The 16392-nt window shown below is 47.3% G+C and overlaps 1 protein-coding gene across 1 annotated transcript; it reads right to left on the reverse strand.

The window, feature by feature from the left end:
- Nucleotides 1-12262: 12262 nt before the first annotated feature.
- LOC136610185 (zona pellucida sperm-binding protein 3-like) lies at nt 12263-15848 on the reverse strand. Its single transcript, XM_066589428.1, has 8 exons — nt 15375-15848; nt 14578-14696; nt 13646-13749; nt 13395-13572; nt 13207-13327; nt 12967-13058; nt 12764-12888; nt 12263-12504 (listed from the first exon to the last, which is right to left on the reverse strand). Exons 1-8 carry the CDS (start codon nt 15846-15848, stop codon nt 12263-12265), a joined length of 1455 nt encoding a protein of 484 aa, XP_066445525.1.
- Between the last annotated feature and the right edge of the window lie 544 nt (nt 15849-16392).

The raw sequence follows: 16392 nt of genomic DNA on the forward strand, positions 1-16392 counted from the left end.
GCAGCTCACAGACTGGATCCTGTGTTAGGAGTTGGCGGAAAGTACCACACTCTCCACTGTTTAACTACGTGTTGACTTCGCTATGGCAGGTCGAAGGACAAGTTTTCCATAGGCAGTTGCACCGGAAGAATGCCGCTAGAGAAGCGAGTTCAGGGACATAACGAGTGATGAATGAGAAATAAGTGTTTCACCTCCATTTCTGGAGTGTTCTCTCAAGAGTTCTACCATCAGATAACTGAGACTAATAATGACTGTACTACAGGAGAAAAGTGACTCCTAATTACCAAAGTGTTGTACCTAAGACTGTTGTAAGTTGGTCTTAAAAAATTGTGAGTAAAAGAAAACCGTGTGCCTCCGTTTTGAAACTACCTCTTTGACTGTGGACTCATTTATTTGACTTGGGTAAATTATCCCTCAGAAGAGGCACTGGCATCACGTGAACAGATAAGTACAAAGAGTTCCATAGCACAGTTGCTAATTTTATTCCCTGCAGGCAACTGGGCCATTGTTTTTTGAAGGTCCATGAGGAGTCAGTAGCGCCACTGTGACCTCGCACCATCTTACATCACCGCTCTCTCTTCACCGCTGTCTCTTCTGTCTCTTCCAGCCAAAGGTCTGACCACGTCTGCTGCAAGGCGGACCTTGGCGTTACGAACAGGATGAAACCACCACACCATATATACTGACGAGTGGTACAGTGGACTTCTTACTGTTGTGTTATTGCCCTTGGTGGATTACAAAATCTGCGAGTTGGAATTTAACTTTTATGAAGACAGAATGTGCATACAGAAAATGCCCTACAAGTTTAAGGAGGACTGTGTGGTGTTGTTTAGGTGAAGTAACACTGTTGTAGATGCACTTCAGTCCAGAAAATACAGGTAGCAAAATGGACTTCCAAAATGGTGCCCAGATAACCCCCTCCTCCTCCCAAGAAAAGCCTGTCAATCCTTTCCACCAAGAAAAGACCGCCAGTGGTGAGAGAAAAGTAGGGGGTGGAAATTCCACACTGCGGAGCAGGAGAAGAGAGTTGCCGGGAACCACCCGAAGGCAAGGTCAGTGACAAGCGCTTCAGTCTTCAAACACTGTGCTCAAGAGAAAGAGGAAGAGCTTAACAGTGAGAGCACTGGAGATTTTGAGTTGGAATCTGCTTCAATGGTGTTACAGGGCGTGCCCGCTGGATATCCCCCTGCCCGACCTCAATGGTACTTGGGGGATGATAAAGAAGTTCAAGAACTGGTGCCTTTCACCCGACCATTATCTGGGGATCCGGCTGACCTGAGTTCTGCTGGTGAGGGAGAAAAGACTGATCTAGAGCCTGTACCTGTTGGCACTGCTATCCCCAGCCGAGACAAGAGGTTGCACTGGCTGGTCCTGAAATGTACTCTGAGACTCAACCTGCCCTCGGCCATTTACCACCCCAGCAACTGATGTTCGGACAATGGAAGAGTCAACACAGGTGGTTGCTCCTGCCCCGGCGGGTCTGGTGGAGGAATCATCCGGCCCTGGGGGCCAGAGACGTCTTCCTTATATTACCCCTATGGGAGCGGTACTGTCATACTATTCTCCATGGATCTTGGTGCATTGGGACAACGTGGAAGGCTGACAGGCTGTGCCGGAGCACTTACCAAAGTTTGTCATCGAGTATGGAGACAGTGACTTTTCTTTCATTTTCTGGGATGATCGGAACAAGGAAAAAAGAGGTCCAGCATATGTTACCGCCCCAGCTTAATGGACAGAGCGGAGAGATGTTTGGTTTTCAGGACTGACCCATGGTTGCCAACAGGTCTACCCAGGTTTTGTGGCAGGACTGGTGGCCGAGAAGAAAACCTGCCCCAAGGAGGACCAGGAGGTGAGAAGATTAATATGTCCTATTCCTTCCCTATTTTCTTCCCTCGGGATCTGGTCATGGGAAAGCAATCCGACACCCACTGGTTTCTCCACGGATTCAGAAACAGAGGAACCCACCTGTCCGATAGGACCTCAAGGACTGAGGGACTACTAAAAAAAAGTTGAGATTGTGAACTCTTTGCTATACAGCGAGATAAGACTTGCAAGGTTTTGTTTAAAGGGGTTGTTCTGCAAAATAAAGTAAAGGTAAACACTTTTGTATGGCCATAGACGACCTGTGCGGCGCGAGCACGCTGGAGCGGCCCCTTCAACGGGACAGAAGAGGCAGACTGCACAAGCACGTCTAATCGAGCCGGGAGAAGGATTCGGTTGGCGCCATGGAGACGGGGACGCCAACACGGGGGGGAACCCCCTGTATGTAAGTATATAACTTCTGTATGGCCAATATTTAATGCACGATGTATATTACAAAGTGCATGTATATGGCCATACAGAAGTGTTTACCTTTACTTTATTTTGCGGGACAACCCCTTTAAGGACTAATTGGTATTGTGTTTGTTTGCCGTCAAACAAGTTTGGCAAAGGACTCTAGAATCTTGAGTTTAAGTGGGACTTTGAACATAACTCCACGTAAATAGTTTGCACTGTTGAAGTATGTTTTCCCTGTTTTATTCTCATTGTACTGTCTGGATAATATGCAAAATATTGCTTACAATAATCTAAATGTGATAATGTGTAGAGTGCCTTAATAATTATTTATAGTAACAGTTGGTGAAGAAATATTTTGTATTGTTTAAAAACAAAACAAAACACAGGAGTGGAGATGATGGTATGTTATGGTGTGCAGCGGAGGTAATGGCTAATGTGTTTTGAGTGTCTAGACTGTGGAAAGTAAGCTAGTTTAAGAAGAAAAAAAAAATTTTTTTTAGATGAGGTTCCTGATAAGAGATGAAATCCTGCTTAAGTGTTTATCAGTAGATCTCCAGTGTCTGTCTGTGTCTCTCTCAGGGATTCTTCCCTTGAGAGCACATCCTCATTTCATTCTGCAGTGCAGTAATTTTAATCTCGACTGGGGGCGATAATAATGTTTCCGCTACACATGCTGACAGGGTGGAGTGAAGATCGTTCCACTTCTACCCATATACCAGGCACCCTTTACTATCTGTGTCAGCAGCAGTGTGCTACTTAGTCTTCGGCTTTGGGGAGAAGAATTACCTAAGGGCCCCATAACGTATGCTGATGCAACTTGGGTTACACCCGGCTCAGCCAGTCCTTATTTTAATGCATGCTGTCGTTGGTTCTAAACTGACACGAGAAGGAAGGTCCTGGAAAGTCATGCCGGGGCAGGTTATATGCTTTGCAGTAACCAAAGGGGGAGAGTTTTGTGGTTCTGCCATTTGCTCGCCAGTCTGAGTTAGTGAGTTTTGCAGTCTCCAGCCTTCTCTTTATCGTAGTTGGTAGAAGGCCCTATCTATTGGGAGGTTAGGAATCTAGTTGAAGGGCTAGAATGTTGAGGAATCCCTGCCTCCGATTTTGGAGGGTGCCATGGTCGGCTTTCTTTAAGTAGGGAGGAACTGTAGTGGCCCAGATTTAGGGTGCCTCTAGTTGGTGTTAGTCTACCCCACTTGGATTGTCTTTGTGCTTTTTTATGTATGTTGGTCTATGTACTGTGTTCGTATCGGTGTCAACATTCTTGGTGATGTCAGTGTGTCTTTCTCCCTAACCTGCTCTGGGTGGCATGAATGGTCATTAGAGAGCTTAGGGGGCAAAGCTAGTAGTGTTGAGAGGAGAATAGAGATGTTGGAATCAAAGTTGAAAAATTGTGAGTAAAAGAAAACCGTGTGGACTCTTTTTTGACTCGGGTGATTTATCACTCAGAAGAGGCATTGGCGTCATGTGAACAGATAAGTACTGAGAATTTCATAGCATGGTTACTATTTTTTTCCCCTGCGTGCAGCCGGGACGTGTTTTTTTTGGAGGTAACGCAAGGGTAGCATCCCCACTTTCTCCTCCAGCCTGCACCTTAGCAACACTTTTTTGCGCTATAAACAAGCCTTCTTTGTGCGTGTGTCAGTGTACATTACCGTGTGATTGTTTTCAGTAAGAGAAACCAAGTAATCTTGTAGATATGATACCTTTTAATGGCGAACAAAAATACATGATGTTATAGTGAGCTTTCCAACCAGTCAGGATTGTTCCTTGGGCTTAATGGAGCAAATCTAGAGACGCATTTATAATAAAACATATACACATGATTGAATGGGAGGGCACAACCATGGTGAATTTTCACTTTGATAAACAGAGACCGGGTAAGAGGGCACAGACATCAGGTCTGTGCCCTCCCACATTAGCATGTAAACACCGTGTGTAGAGCCATGTGTGAAAAAGATGGCAGCATCCTTTATTTCTCTGCTTATTATGCAGCGTGAGCCGTATACCTTTCTATGGGCGGCACTGCATATGGCTGATGATACATATGCAACCCCATTATGAAACAGAGCAGGGTATTTAAAAAAAAAAAAGTTACACTGCGCATGTGAGATAGAGTCAGGCACACTGCATTTGTTGTGTGAACCACACAGCATTTTACGCACCACAGTCGTGTGAATAAGCTCTTAAAAACGCACCAAAATCAGCACTAATTGACAAATTCCACGTAAGTGCTGTGGACAATTCCATTCTATCTGAAAGGTCCCTTAAAGGGATTGGTTGCGGGATTTAATCCTTCAATTTATTAATGACCTGGTAAAAGAATTGTGCAGTAAAGTATCTATATTTGCAGATGACACAAAACTATGTAAAGAGGTTAAACACAAGACACAGAACATTTTTTGCGTGTGGAACAGAAAAACACTGATTAAAATGGCTAATATTGTGTAGTTTTGGGCATCGGTACTCGGACAGAGCTTGTGTGGGTACAAAGACGGGCAACTAAAGTAATAATGGAATGGGTGGACTACAATATCCAGAGAGGTTATCAAAATTGGGGTTATTTGGTTTAGAATATAGACAGCTCAGGGGACAATACAGAGATCTCTCCCATCATCTATTCATACCAGGACTGACAAGAGGGGCGCCCTCTATGTCTAGAGGAAGGTTTTTTGTTGGTACACTGACAGAACAGGGGTTCTTAACTGTAAGAGTAGTGAAATTATGGAAACCTCTGCCTGAGAATGTGGGGATTGTTACTGTGATCAGTAGAAGAGTGGCCTAGTCACCGATTACCTCAGAAGGGTCAGTGATCTGTTGATTATTCCGATTGCCAGAGTGGAGTCAGGAAGAATTTCTCTTCCCTAAATGGGGAAAATTGGCTTCTACCTCTTTTTTTTGCCTTCCTCTGGATTAACAATGGGGGTAATAGGCTGAACTGGGACAGACATGTCTTTGACCTTACATACTATTACAATTTAATTTCACAGCAGAAATCCAAGACAGACCGGCTGCAGATTCATTGTGGAAAATTTGTACACTGTAAGGGTGCGTTCACACGAGCGCATAAACGGCGCGTTTTTGCGCCCAATCGTATAAACGTGACCATCTGAGGCATTGGTTTCCAATGTATTTGTTCGCACGGGCGATTTTACGGCGCGTAAAAACGCAACCCGAAAAAAAGACGGAACATGTGCGACCGAAATACGCGCCAACGCATATTCGATGGCCGAAAAGACCGTTTGCAAAGTAGGAACAAACGAAAATACGCTTTCTAGCTCTGGTCATGATCGGTGAAAAACGTTCTTTCCGGCGATTATACTCTGCGCTCGTGCGAACGTAAATACGCCTACTCTCGTGTGAACGCACCCTAAAGCTTTCTCAAATCTTCACATGACTTGCACTGTAAACATTGAATTCCTGCAGCATTTACAGCCCATGTGAGGATTGCCTTAGAGATGCGACAAGTTTAATCTGTGACATTTGATAATTTTGTATCACTTTAAGATAAAAAAAAAAAAAAAAGTTTATACGGGGCTGTCGGGGTTATGACCCTGGTGTAGTAGAATTAGAGCCACATGATCGGTATTGTGGAAGTCATCATGGCTGTGAAGTTTTTGAAAGGTCATTTTGTTAATCCTAAACAAAATTCATGCATTTTCCAAGCCAGTGTCGATGTACAACAGGTCTGTAATGGGATCAATACTACAGGTGAAGGTTAACTCTATTTGTACCGCCCAAAGTGGTGGGAGACTTCTGGGCAGATAATCTGGACTAAAATGCGTTTATGAAGTTTACAGCATGTAAATTCAGTTTGGCATAGTTATTGAAATCGCCAGCTAGTATGATGGGCATTTGATTTTCAGAGCTAGCAATTTTAGACTTCGTAGTTCTCACAAGCCTCTTGAATGAGTTTGAGCATTTTGACAATCTGTTGCATTTTGCAACAGACTCCACCATTTTCTCGAATGTTCACTTTAGCTGTATACTTCAACTTATGGAAAAATGAATCAAGCGACCTTACATGACATGATAGCATGCTGGAGTCCAGAGTCAAATTTTTAGCCATGTAACAGTGATTTTAGTACCTCAAGATGGCAGTGCTATTGCATCACCTGATAATGTCATACTGCAGTATGTTTGCCATATGTTTTCCCTAGTTTGCCATATGTTTTCCCCAGTAAAAACATGTTTTTGTAACCTACACCTGTAGTTTTGGGCTGGTGCCCAAATCAATCGCTATCAGAAAAGGACAATTCCCAATGAGTTGCTGCCCACCCCAAGTGTACCTGCTTTCGAGTTGATAAGTTAGCTCTACATAAACTTTATCTAGGAAATATTTGCACATAACTGATCACAGCGCAGCTTTACATTTTCTCCAATAGTTATCCCTGGTGCAATTTGCCACCTTCTCAACAAGAATTAGCAGTCAAAAAAAAAAAAAAAAAAAAGAACTAATTAGGCAACTTTTTCTCCCCCATAGATTTATAGCTGCAGTATTGCAAGTTTATACAACAGGAATCTTTAAGATAAGCCATCAGCATGCATGAAGACTATCCATTTACCAGAGTTTTGTTCACTTTAGGACTAGAGATGAGCGAGCACCAAAATGCTCGGGTGCTCGTTACTCGAGACGAACTTTTCGCGATGCTCGAGGGTTCGTTTCGAATAACGAACCCCATTGAAGTCAATGGGCGACCCGAGCATTTTTGTATATCGCCGATGCTCGCTAAGGTTTTCATTTGTGAAAATCGGGGCAATTCAAGAAAGTGATGGGAACGACACAGCAACGGATAGGGCAGGCGAGGGGCTACATGTTGGGCTGCATCTCAAGTTCCCAGGTCCCACTATTAAGCCACAATAGCGGCAAGAGTGGGTGCCCCCCCCTCCCAACAACTTTTACTTCTGAAAAGCCCTCATTAGCAATGCATACCTTAGCTAAGCACCACACTACCTCCAACAAAGCACAATCACTGCCTGCATGACACTCCGCTGCCACTTCTCCTGGGTTACATGCTGCCCAACCCCCCCCCCACGACCCAGTGTCCACAGCGCACACCAAAGTGTCCCTGCCCAGCCTTCAGCTGCTCTCATGCCACGCCACACTCATGTCTATTTATAAGTGCGTCTGCCATGAGGAGGAACCGCAGGCACACACTGCAGAGAGTTGGCACGGCTAGGCAGCGACCCTCTTTAAAAGGGGCGGGGCGATAGCCCACAATGCTGTACAGAAGCAATGAGAAATATAATCCTGTGCCACCTCCATCTGGAGCTGCACACGTGGGCATAGCAATGGGGAACCTATGTGCCACACAGTATTCATTCTGTCAAGGTGTCTGCATGCCCCAGTCAGACCGCGGTTTTTTATAAATAGTCACAGGCAGGTACAACTCCGCAATGGGAATTCCGTGTGCACCCACAGCATGGGTGGCTCCCTGGAACCCACCGGCGGTACATACAAATATCCCATTGCATTGCCCAACACAGCTGAGGTAATGTCATGTTTAATGCAGGTGGGCTTCGGCCCACACTGCATGCCCCAGTCAGACTGGGGTTCTTTAGAAGTGGAAACAGATGCATTTACAACTCCCTGTGGACCCACAGCATGGGTGGGTGCCAGGAAGCCACCGGCGGTACATAAAAATATCCCATTGCATTGCCCAACACAGCTGAGGTAGTAATGTCGTGCTTAATGCAGGTGGGCTTCGGCCCACACTGCATGCCCCAGTCAGACTGGGGTTCTTTAGAAGTGGACACATGCAGTTACAACTCCGTGTGGACCGACAGCATGGGTGGCTCCCTGGAACCCACCGGCGGTACATAAATATATCCCATTGCAGTGCCCAGCACAGCTGAGGTAATGTCAGCTTTAATGCAGGTGGGCTAAAAATTAATTGGATTACACTGTAGGCGAGGGCCCACAAAAATTGCTGTATCAACAGTACTAATGTACATCAGAAAAATTGCCCATGCCCAACCAAGAGGGCAGGTGAAACCCATTAATCGCTTTAATTTGTAACTAGGCCTGGAGGCAGCCCAGTTAAAATAAAAATTGGTTCAGGTGAAAGTTTCAACGCTTTAATGAGCATTGAAACGTATAAAAATTGTTTAGAAAAATTATATGACTGAGCCTTGTGGGCCTAAGAAAAATTGCCCGTTCGGCGTGATTATGTGAGGTTTCAGGAGGAGGAGCAGGAGGAGGAGGAGGAATATTATACACAGATTGATGAAGCTAAAAGGTCCACGTTTTGGATGGTGATAGAGAACGATGCTTCCATCCGCGGGTGCAGCCTACGTATTGCTTAGGTATCGCTGCTGTCCGCTGGTGGAGAAGAGAAGTCTGGGGAAATCCAGGCTTTGTTCATCTTGATGAGTGTTAGCCTGTCAGCACTGTCGGTGGCAGGTGGGTACGCTTATCCGTGATGATTCCCCCAGCCACACTAAACACACTCTCTGACAAGACGCTAGCCGCAGGACAAGCAAGCACCTCCAGGGCATACAGCGCTAGTTCAGGCCACGTGTCCAGCTTCAACACCCAGTAGTTGTAGGGGGCAGAGGCGTCACGGAGGACGGTCGTGCGATCGGCTACGTACTCCCTCACCATCCTTTTACAGTGCTCCCGCCAACTCAGCCTTGACTGGGGACCGGTGACACAGTCTTGCTGGGGAGCCATAAAGCTGTCAAAGGCCTTAGAGAGTGTTCCCCTGCCTGCGCTGTACATGCTGCCTGATCTCTGCGCCTCCCCTGCTACCTGGGCCGCGGAAATGCGCCTTCGGCCACTAGCGCTGTCGGATGGGAAGTTTACCATCAGTTTGTCCACCAGCGCCCTGTGGTATAGCATCATTCTCGAACCCCTTTCCTCTTCGGGAATGAGAGTGCAAAGGCTCTCCTTATACCGTGGGTTGAGCAGTGTGTACACCCAGTAATCCGTAGTGGCCAGAATACGTGTAACGCGAGGGTCACGAGAAAGGCATCCTAACATGAAGTCAGCCATGTGTGCCAGGGTACCTGTACGCAACACATGGCTGTCCTCACTCGGAAGATCACTTTCAGGATCCTCCTCCTCCTCTGGCCATACACGCTGAAAGGATGACAGGCAAGCTGCATCTGTACCCTCAGCAGTGGGCCAAGCTGTCTCTTCCCCCTCCTCCTCCTCAGGCCATACACGCTGAAAGGATGACAGGCAAGCAGCATCTGTCCCCTCAGCAGTGGGCCAAGCTGTCTCTTCCCCCTCCTCCTCATGCTCCTCCCCCTCCTCCTCAACGCGCTGAGATATAGACATGAGGTTGCTCTGACTATCCAGCGACATACTGTCTTCCCCCGCCTCCGTTTCTGATTCCAAAGCATCTGCCTTTATGCTTTGCAGGGAACTTCTCAAGAGGCATAGCAGAGGAATGGTGACGCTAATCATTGCAGCATCCCCGCTCACCATCTGGGTAGACTCCTCAAATTTTCCAAGGACCTGGCAGATGGCTGCCAACCAGGCCCACTCTTCTGTAAATAATTGAGGAGGCTGACTCCCACTGCGCCGCGCAAGTTGGAGTTGGTATTCCACTATAGCTCTACGCTGCTCATAGAGTCTGGCCAACATGTGGAGCGTAGAGTTCCACTGTGTGGGCACGTCGCACAGCAGTCGGTGCACTGGCAGATTAAACCAATGTTGCAGGGTCCGCAGGGTGGCAGCGTGCGTGTGGGATTTGCGGAAATGTGCGCAGAGCTGGCGCACCTTTCCGAGCAGGTATGACAAGTGTGGGTAGCTTTTCAGAAAGCGCTGAACCACCAAATTAAAGACATGGGCCAGGCATGGCACGTGCGTGAGGCTGCCGAGCTGCAGAGCCACCACCAGGTTACGGCCGTTGTCACACACGACCATGCCCGGTTGGAGGCTCAGCGGCGCAAGCCAGCGGTCGGTCTGCTCTGTCAGACCCTGCAGCAGTTCGTGGGCCGTCTGGCTCTTCTCTCCTAAGCTGAGTAGTTTCAGCACGGCCTGCTGACGCTTGCCCACCGCTGTGCTGCCACGCCGCGTGACACCGACTGCTGGCGACGTGCTGCTGCTGCTGCCACATCTTGATTGTGAGACAGAGGTTGCGTAGGAGGAGGAGGAGGGTTTAGTGGAGGAAGCATACACCCCCGCAGGATACCACCACCGAGCTGGGGCACGCAATTCGGGGGGTGGGTAGGATGTGAGCGGTCCCAGGCTCTGACTCTGTCCCAGCCTCCACTAAATTCACCCAATGTGCCGTCAGGGAGATATAGTGGCCCTGCCCGCCTGTGTCTGTCCACGTGTCTGTTAAGTGGACCTTGGCAGTAACCGCATTGGTGAGGGCGCGTACAATGTTGCGGGAGACGTGGTCGTGCAGGGCTGGGACGGCACATCGGGAAAAGTAGTGGCGACTGGGAACCGAGTAGCGCGGGGCCGACGCCGCCATCATGCTTTTGAAAGCCTCCGTTTCCACAAGCCTATACGGCAGCATCTCCAGGCTGATCAATTTTGCAATGTGCACGTTTAACGCTTGAGCGTGCGGGTGCGTGGCGTCGTACTTGCACTCAAACTGCGGCGCTAGCGACGTCTGGACGCTACGCTGAGAGACATTGCTGGATGGGGCCGAGGACAGCGGAGGTGAGGGTGTGGGTGCAGGCCAGGAGACGGTACTGCCTGTGTCCTCAGAGCGGGGTTGGATCTCAGTGGCAGGTTGGGGCACGGGGGGGGGGGGGGGGGGGGGGGGGGGGGGGGGGGAAGAGGCAGTGGTGCAAACCGGAGGCGGTGAACGGGCATCATCCCACCCTGTGGGGTGCTTGGCCATCATATGCCTGCGCATGCTGGTGCCTCCCCAGCTGATCTTGGCGCGACAAAGGTTGCACACCACTGTTCGTCGGTCGTCAGGCGTCTGAAAAACTGCCACACTGTAGAGCACCTTGACCTCTGCAGGGTGGCATGGTGCGAGGGGACGCTTTGGGAACCAGTTGGTGGATTATTCGGTCTGGCCCTGCCTCTATCCCTGGCCACCGCAGTGGCTCGGCCTGTGCCCACACCCTGACTTGTGCCTCCGCATCCACGTCCTATAGGCCTACCCCTTCCCCTCAGCATGGTGTATTAGCAGTAGGGCAGAAACAGAATGCTGTAATTAAATGTGCCGCTTATTGGCCTGTGGTTGGAGGCTGACTTAGTTTACGGAACCCCAGGAAATAATTTGGCGCAAGCCTGCTGTAACACTTAGCTGGCTGCGTATTTATTTGGAGAACTACTACCCCCAGCAGACACAGAACACTGAGCAGAGTGACAGGCAGCTCAAATAGATTTTTCTTCAATATTTTTTTCCAAAGGTCCACTGCATATATTCAATCTATAATATATGTCTTCTGGCCCTGCCTACACAATTCTATCCCTGGACTATTACTGCAGGGTGCAATGCTCTGCACGGCCGATATACCAAAAAAAAAAACAAACAAAAAAAACGCAACACTGCTAAAAGCAGCCTCCACACTACTGCACACTGTTAGATGTGGCCCTAAGAAGGACCGTTGGGGTTCTTGAAGCCTACACTAACTCCTAACACTCTCCCTACAGCAGCTCCAACACGATACCACTGTCCCTCAGCTATCTCACAACGCATCTGAGGCGAGCCGTGGGAGGGGCCGATTTTTATACTCGGGTGACATCTGATCTCCCCAGCCACTCACAGCAGGGGGGGGGGGGGGTGGTGGTGGTATAGGGCTTGAACGTCACAGGGGGAAGTTGTAATGCCTTCCCTGTCTTTCAATTGGCCAGAAAAGCGCGCTAACGTCTCAGAGAGGAAACTGAAAGTAATCCGAACATCGCGTGGTACACTGGTTACGAGTAACGAGCATCTCGAACACGCTAATACTCGGACGAGTACGTTCGCTCATCTCTATTTAGGACCCATGAAAGACAGTATTAACCAATATTTTTTATTTTTGCACAGATTCTTTGCTGAAAATACAGATGAGAATTAACAAGTTATTTTTATACAGATTCTTTATTGTGAAATCTTCCCAGAAGACATTTTCCAGCCATAGTAAGAGCAACAGCAACAACCACTGCAGTGACAGAACCAATGGCCACCAGCACCCACAGCTGTAGAGGTTCAGCTCCGATGGTCTTTTTGGAAGCTTGGGAAGTTCCTGCTCCAGAGACCTGGTTAGGCCTAGCTCCAGTCACCAGAAGAGGACCCAATGTGGCCAGGCTGTGTTCCTCCAGATGAGAACCTGTCAAAGCAAAGTGGTTAATTGTAGGCCAAATAGTCACAGCAACTTTAACTTACAGCTAAACTTCAGCATACTCTGACAACCTTGGTCAAGTCACATTAACAGGTATATTAGACTAAAAGTCTGACAAGCCTTCGTGCGGCTGAAGGCAGTGTCATCAAGAACTCTACCTTCAACTAGTGCCCAGTCCAAGGCATGCGTTAGAAAGTGGAATGGAAGTTAGCAAGACACAAACAAGGTACACATCTGGCTGACTTACCAACATCTCTCTTCCCAAATCCTCTTGACCTCCCATGGGAAGCCATTCTCTGGCCTGCAGCAGTGGCACAGTTCCTGGCGGAGCAGCACTGGCAGATCCCACTTGGGCCTTCTACAGGTGACCAACTACAACAGATTGAGGGTCAACCAAGTGATCATCCAACAGGTTTAGACCCAAGAGTCACCTGCTTCTATGAGGCTTACCTGTTGGATAGCTTGTTGTAGGAGCAAGCCTTGTTCATTGGATCAGGGGTTTGGTTGATGGCAGCAGCTCTCAAGGAGCAGGTGATATAGATCTAGGACAACAGTTACCAAATTCATGTCATTTTTAGGACCCTACTTCCAAAGTACAACTTTTTGCAAAACAAAAAAGCTTTCATTTTGGAAATTGGTCAGGGGTGGGGGGTGGTTTGCTGTATGACTGGTGGAAGAAGGAGCCCTCACCGTAGAGAAAGCACTATCAGTGAACCTGAAGGCATCAATCATGAAGCGAAGCTTGTCTGCTTGAGATCTTGGAGCAACAAAGACTGAAGAGGAGTCATCTTGCATTCCATCCATCAAGCACCTATGGAGCAGATTAGTTGTTAGTAGGCTGCTTGAAGACTTGTACAGCATTGATGGTGGCAACTCACCCATTGTTAGAGATGATCTCATAACGAGGATTGGAGTTCATGTCTGGAGTAAGGGTGGCCACACAGCTATCAACAAACAGGATCATTGGGACATGGTTCTGAGTGTCCAGAGAGGCTTCAATGTAGAACAGGTCACCAAGTTGGAAGACCACTGATGAACTGGGAGCACTCCAGTCCGCTGAAGAGGAAATACTGGAGTATTAGCATAGGCCAAGAGACTGAACACATTACTGTAGAGCTGGAAAGCTTACCAGTCATGAGACGCAAAGAGAAGGCCAGGCGCTCTTCTGCAGTCACTGTGGTGCTGAATGGAATCCATGTTGGCTTAATAGCATTGCTGCTCACATTGCCATGTCTAGACAAGAAAGACTCTTAAGGATATGTACTAGAAAAGTTAAAGCTGAACTTCTGGCCCATTACAGTTCATGGTCAAGTGACTGAAAAAAAAATCCTGGAGAATACAGACTAGCCATAAGAAAAAAATTGTCTTCACCTCACTGCATTGCAGTAGATGGAGCTCTATCCAGCCATTCTCTTTAGAACAGTTGTAGAAATGCTGTCGATGCACAAGTGACATTTTATTTAATGTAATTAAAGTTCTTCTGCATCCCCTAGTGCATTTGTCCCACCACTGGTGTTTTCCATTAATCCTCTTGCTCCTGTCAGTCCCCAGCAGCGAGCTGTGACAGGAGAAGCCATTCTACTCTACAGATGGCTTCTCCTCCTCACTGCCAGACCTAATGTAGTGTCAGTACATGATACAACCCAGTGCACTGGAGTCTGATGGTGCGGTGGAGTAACCCCCATAACAGTCTGAAAGCTGCCTCAGACTACCAGAGTCCATAAGAAGCGATGCTACACTGCCAATAGAAAGCTAACCACATTATCAGTTATGGGATATTTACATAGAATTATTATCTAGTGGTTGTAAGGATTTGATGAGTCATTGGCTTCCTGAACCACTGAGTTAGACCTCATCCACTTTTTAAGCAAAGCCTCTGGCTGTGCAGTGCCAATGCACATTGCAGACGAGCTGCATGCATTTTACCACCAGTTGCCATGCTTCTCTGTACTTGCAGTGGTTCCACAGTACAAAGAGATGAAGTATGATAGATAGCAGGGTACTGCACACATGTACCAGCACCCCACAGGCTTACTGTACAAGCCTTCTTTATTGACATACCTTGGGTAGAAGCACTGGATGGGAACCAAAGCAGAGTTGGTCCTGATAATGGGCACATTCCTGGAGGAAGTCGGGTTGTAGCTTAGTTGGGAGTTATAGATCAACCAGCCAGAAGTCATCTGGAAGAAAAAGATCATAAGATTAGTCAGTCAGTTGATTTATGCTGTTGGGACAGTAATATTTGCAGAAGTGTCATACTGTCCATCAAGGATATAGCATTGGGTAGCTTGTTACTTACCATGCACCATTCTCATCTCTGCAGAAGAACCAAAGAAAGCTAAAGATAACATTCTGCTATATCTGCAGATCCCTTGGAATGGATCCATAAATGCTCAAGAACTCTTTATACATAGGAGGATTTTGTTACTGGCCCTAGATAGGACTTAAAGTTATTTGATGCACTATAAACTAGTGTGCTCAAGAAACCAAACATAGTACAGCTATATCTAGCCAGCAATAGAAAGCTGCTTATATGTTGGTCAAGTGAGTATTTGCCTTCAAGGAGCTATTCCAATGGTTCTTTGATGCAGCTGTGTTTCTCAATAGGATGTATTAACTTGCCTACAAAGTTGAGCTCTGCTACAGCATTTACACACCCAACAGCCAGAGGGAGATGTTAGTAGGGCATATTGCATGCAAGATATACAGTTATGTCCGAGAGCAACTTCTAGAACTTAGCACCTATGTCATTTACCACCATATGCAATCCCATTCTACACTCCAGTGAGATTATGAAGAAAAAGTTAAACTGGAAAAAAAAAAAAAAAAAATGTCTTTGCAGGTTATTCAGCACTCACCTCTAAGCTGTTGCCACATTCTTGAAGGCCATTATCAAAGACCACCACCGTATCTGTAGTCTGAGGTCCAGATCTGCAGGAGCCCAGGCTCAGGTCTGTAGGCTTCACTAGCTTCCCATTCCCATAGAAGTCTCTCTCCACACTCACCACCATCCTGTCCTCACCACACTGCACACGGATAGGGGAGTACTGAGGTTGGGCAAGTTGTCTGGGCTGAGGACCTGCAAGAGACCTGGAGCCCCATCCAAACCCGGGCTGAGCACCTCGCTGAGGCCCAAAACCAGACCTAGAGTTTCCTCTAGAAGAACCAACTCCAAACACAGGCTGTCCAAGTCCTCTAGAAGATCCCAAGCCAGGCTGAGAATTCCTCTGCCAAGTATCAGACTGGCGCTGGTGTCTGACCAAGGCACTGGTAAAGCCTTGGCAAAAGAGCAGACCCACTAATAGCCAACTCCACCTGTATACCAGCTCCATCCTGACTGAAGAACAAGTCACACAAGGAGAAGCTGTAGGGATCTGAGCTTTATACCCCACCATCATCTCTCCACCTGAGACCTCATTATACTCAGCTGACACCTTCCCCACCTGATGGGGATACAGCAATGAGGTGGAGTTCATACTAGGTTTTGTTTCCACCCCTCTGACTATTCACACAGTGCAGTCAAAATACATTAGAGGTTTTATGACATGGTTTTCAATGTGGCAGCAGTATTTCCCATAACCACAGTGAAGACTGCAGCATATCCCAGCAAGTCTGTATGCAGTTTTTCCATAGTGGTTTTTGGCTGCACCTGAACTGCACCATGTGAATACCGTCTTTGGGTTTATTCACATTCCACAGTCATGTCACAGTTTTTGCTGCCATTGTAGTGGACCGCAGCCAAACCTAGGCCATTGCTATGATTTTTCAAAAAAATCAAAATTGCTTACATAACCTAGGTGTGTGAATACAACCTTCAGGTATTTTTACATAAGACACTTTTGTAGAAGTTTTTTTGTGTATTTTATTTAACCAAGA

The sequence above is a fragment of the Eleutherodactylus coqui genome, chromosome 2, assembly GCF_035609145.1.
Source record: "Eleutherodactylus coqui strain aEleCoq1 chromosome 2, aEleCoq1.hap1, whole genome shotgun sequence".
Classification (NCBI taxonomy): Eukaryota; Metazoa; Chordata; class Amphibia; order Anura; family Eleutherodactylidae; genus Eleutherodactylus; species Eleutherodactylus coqui.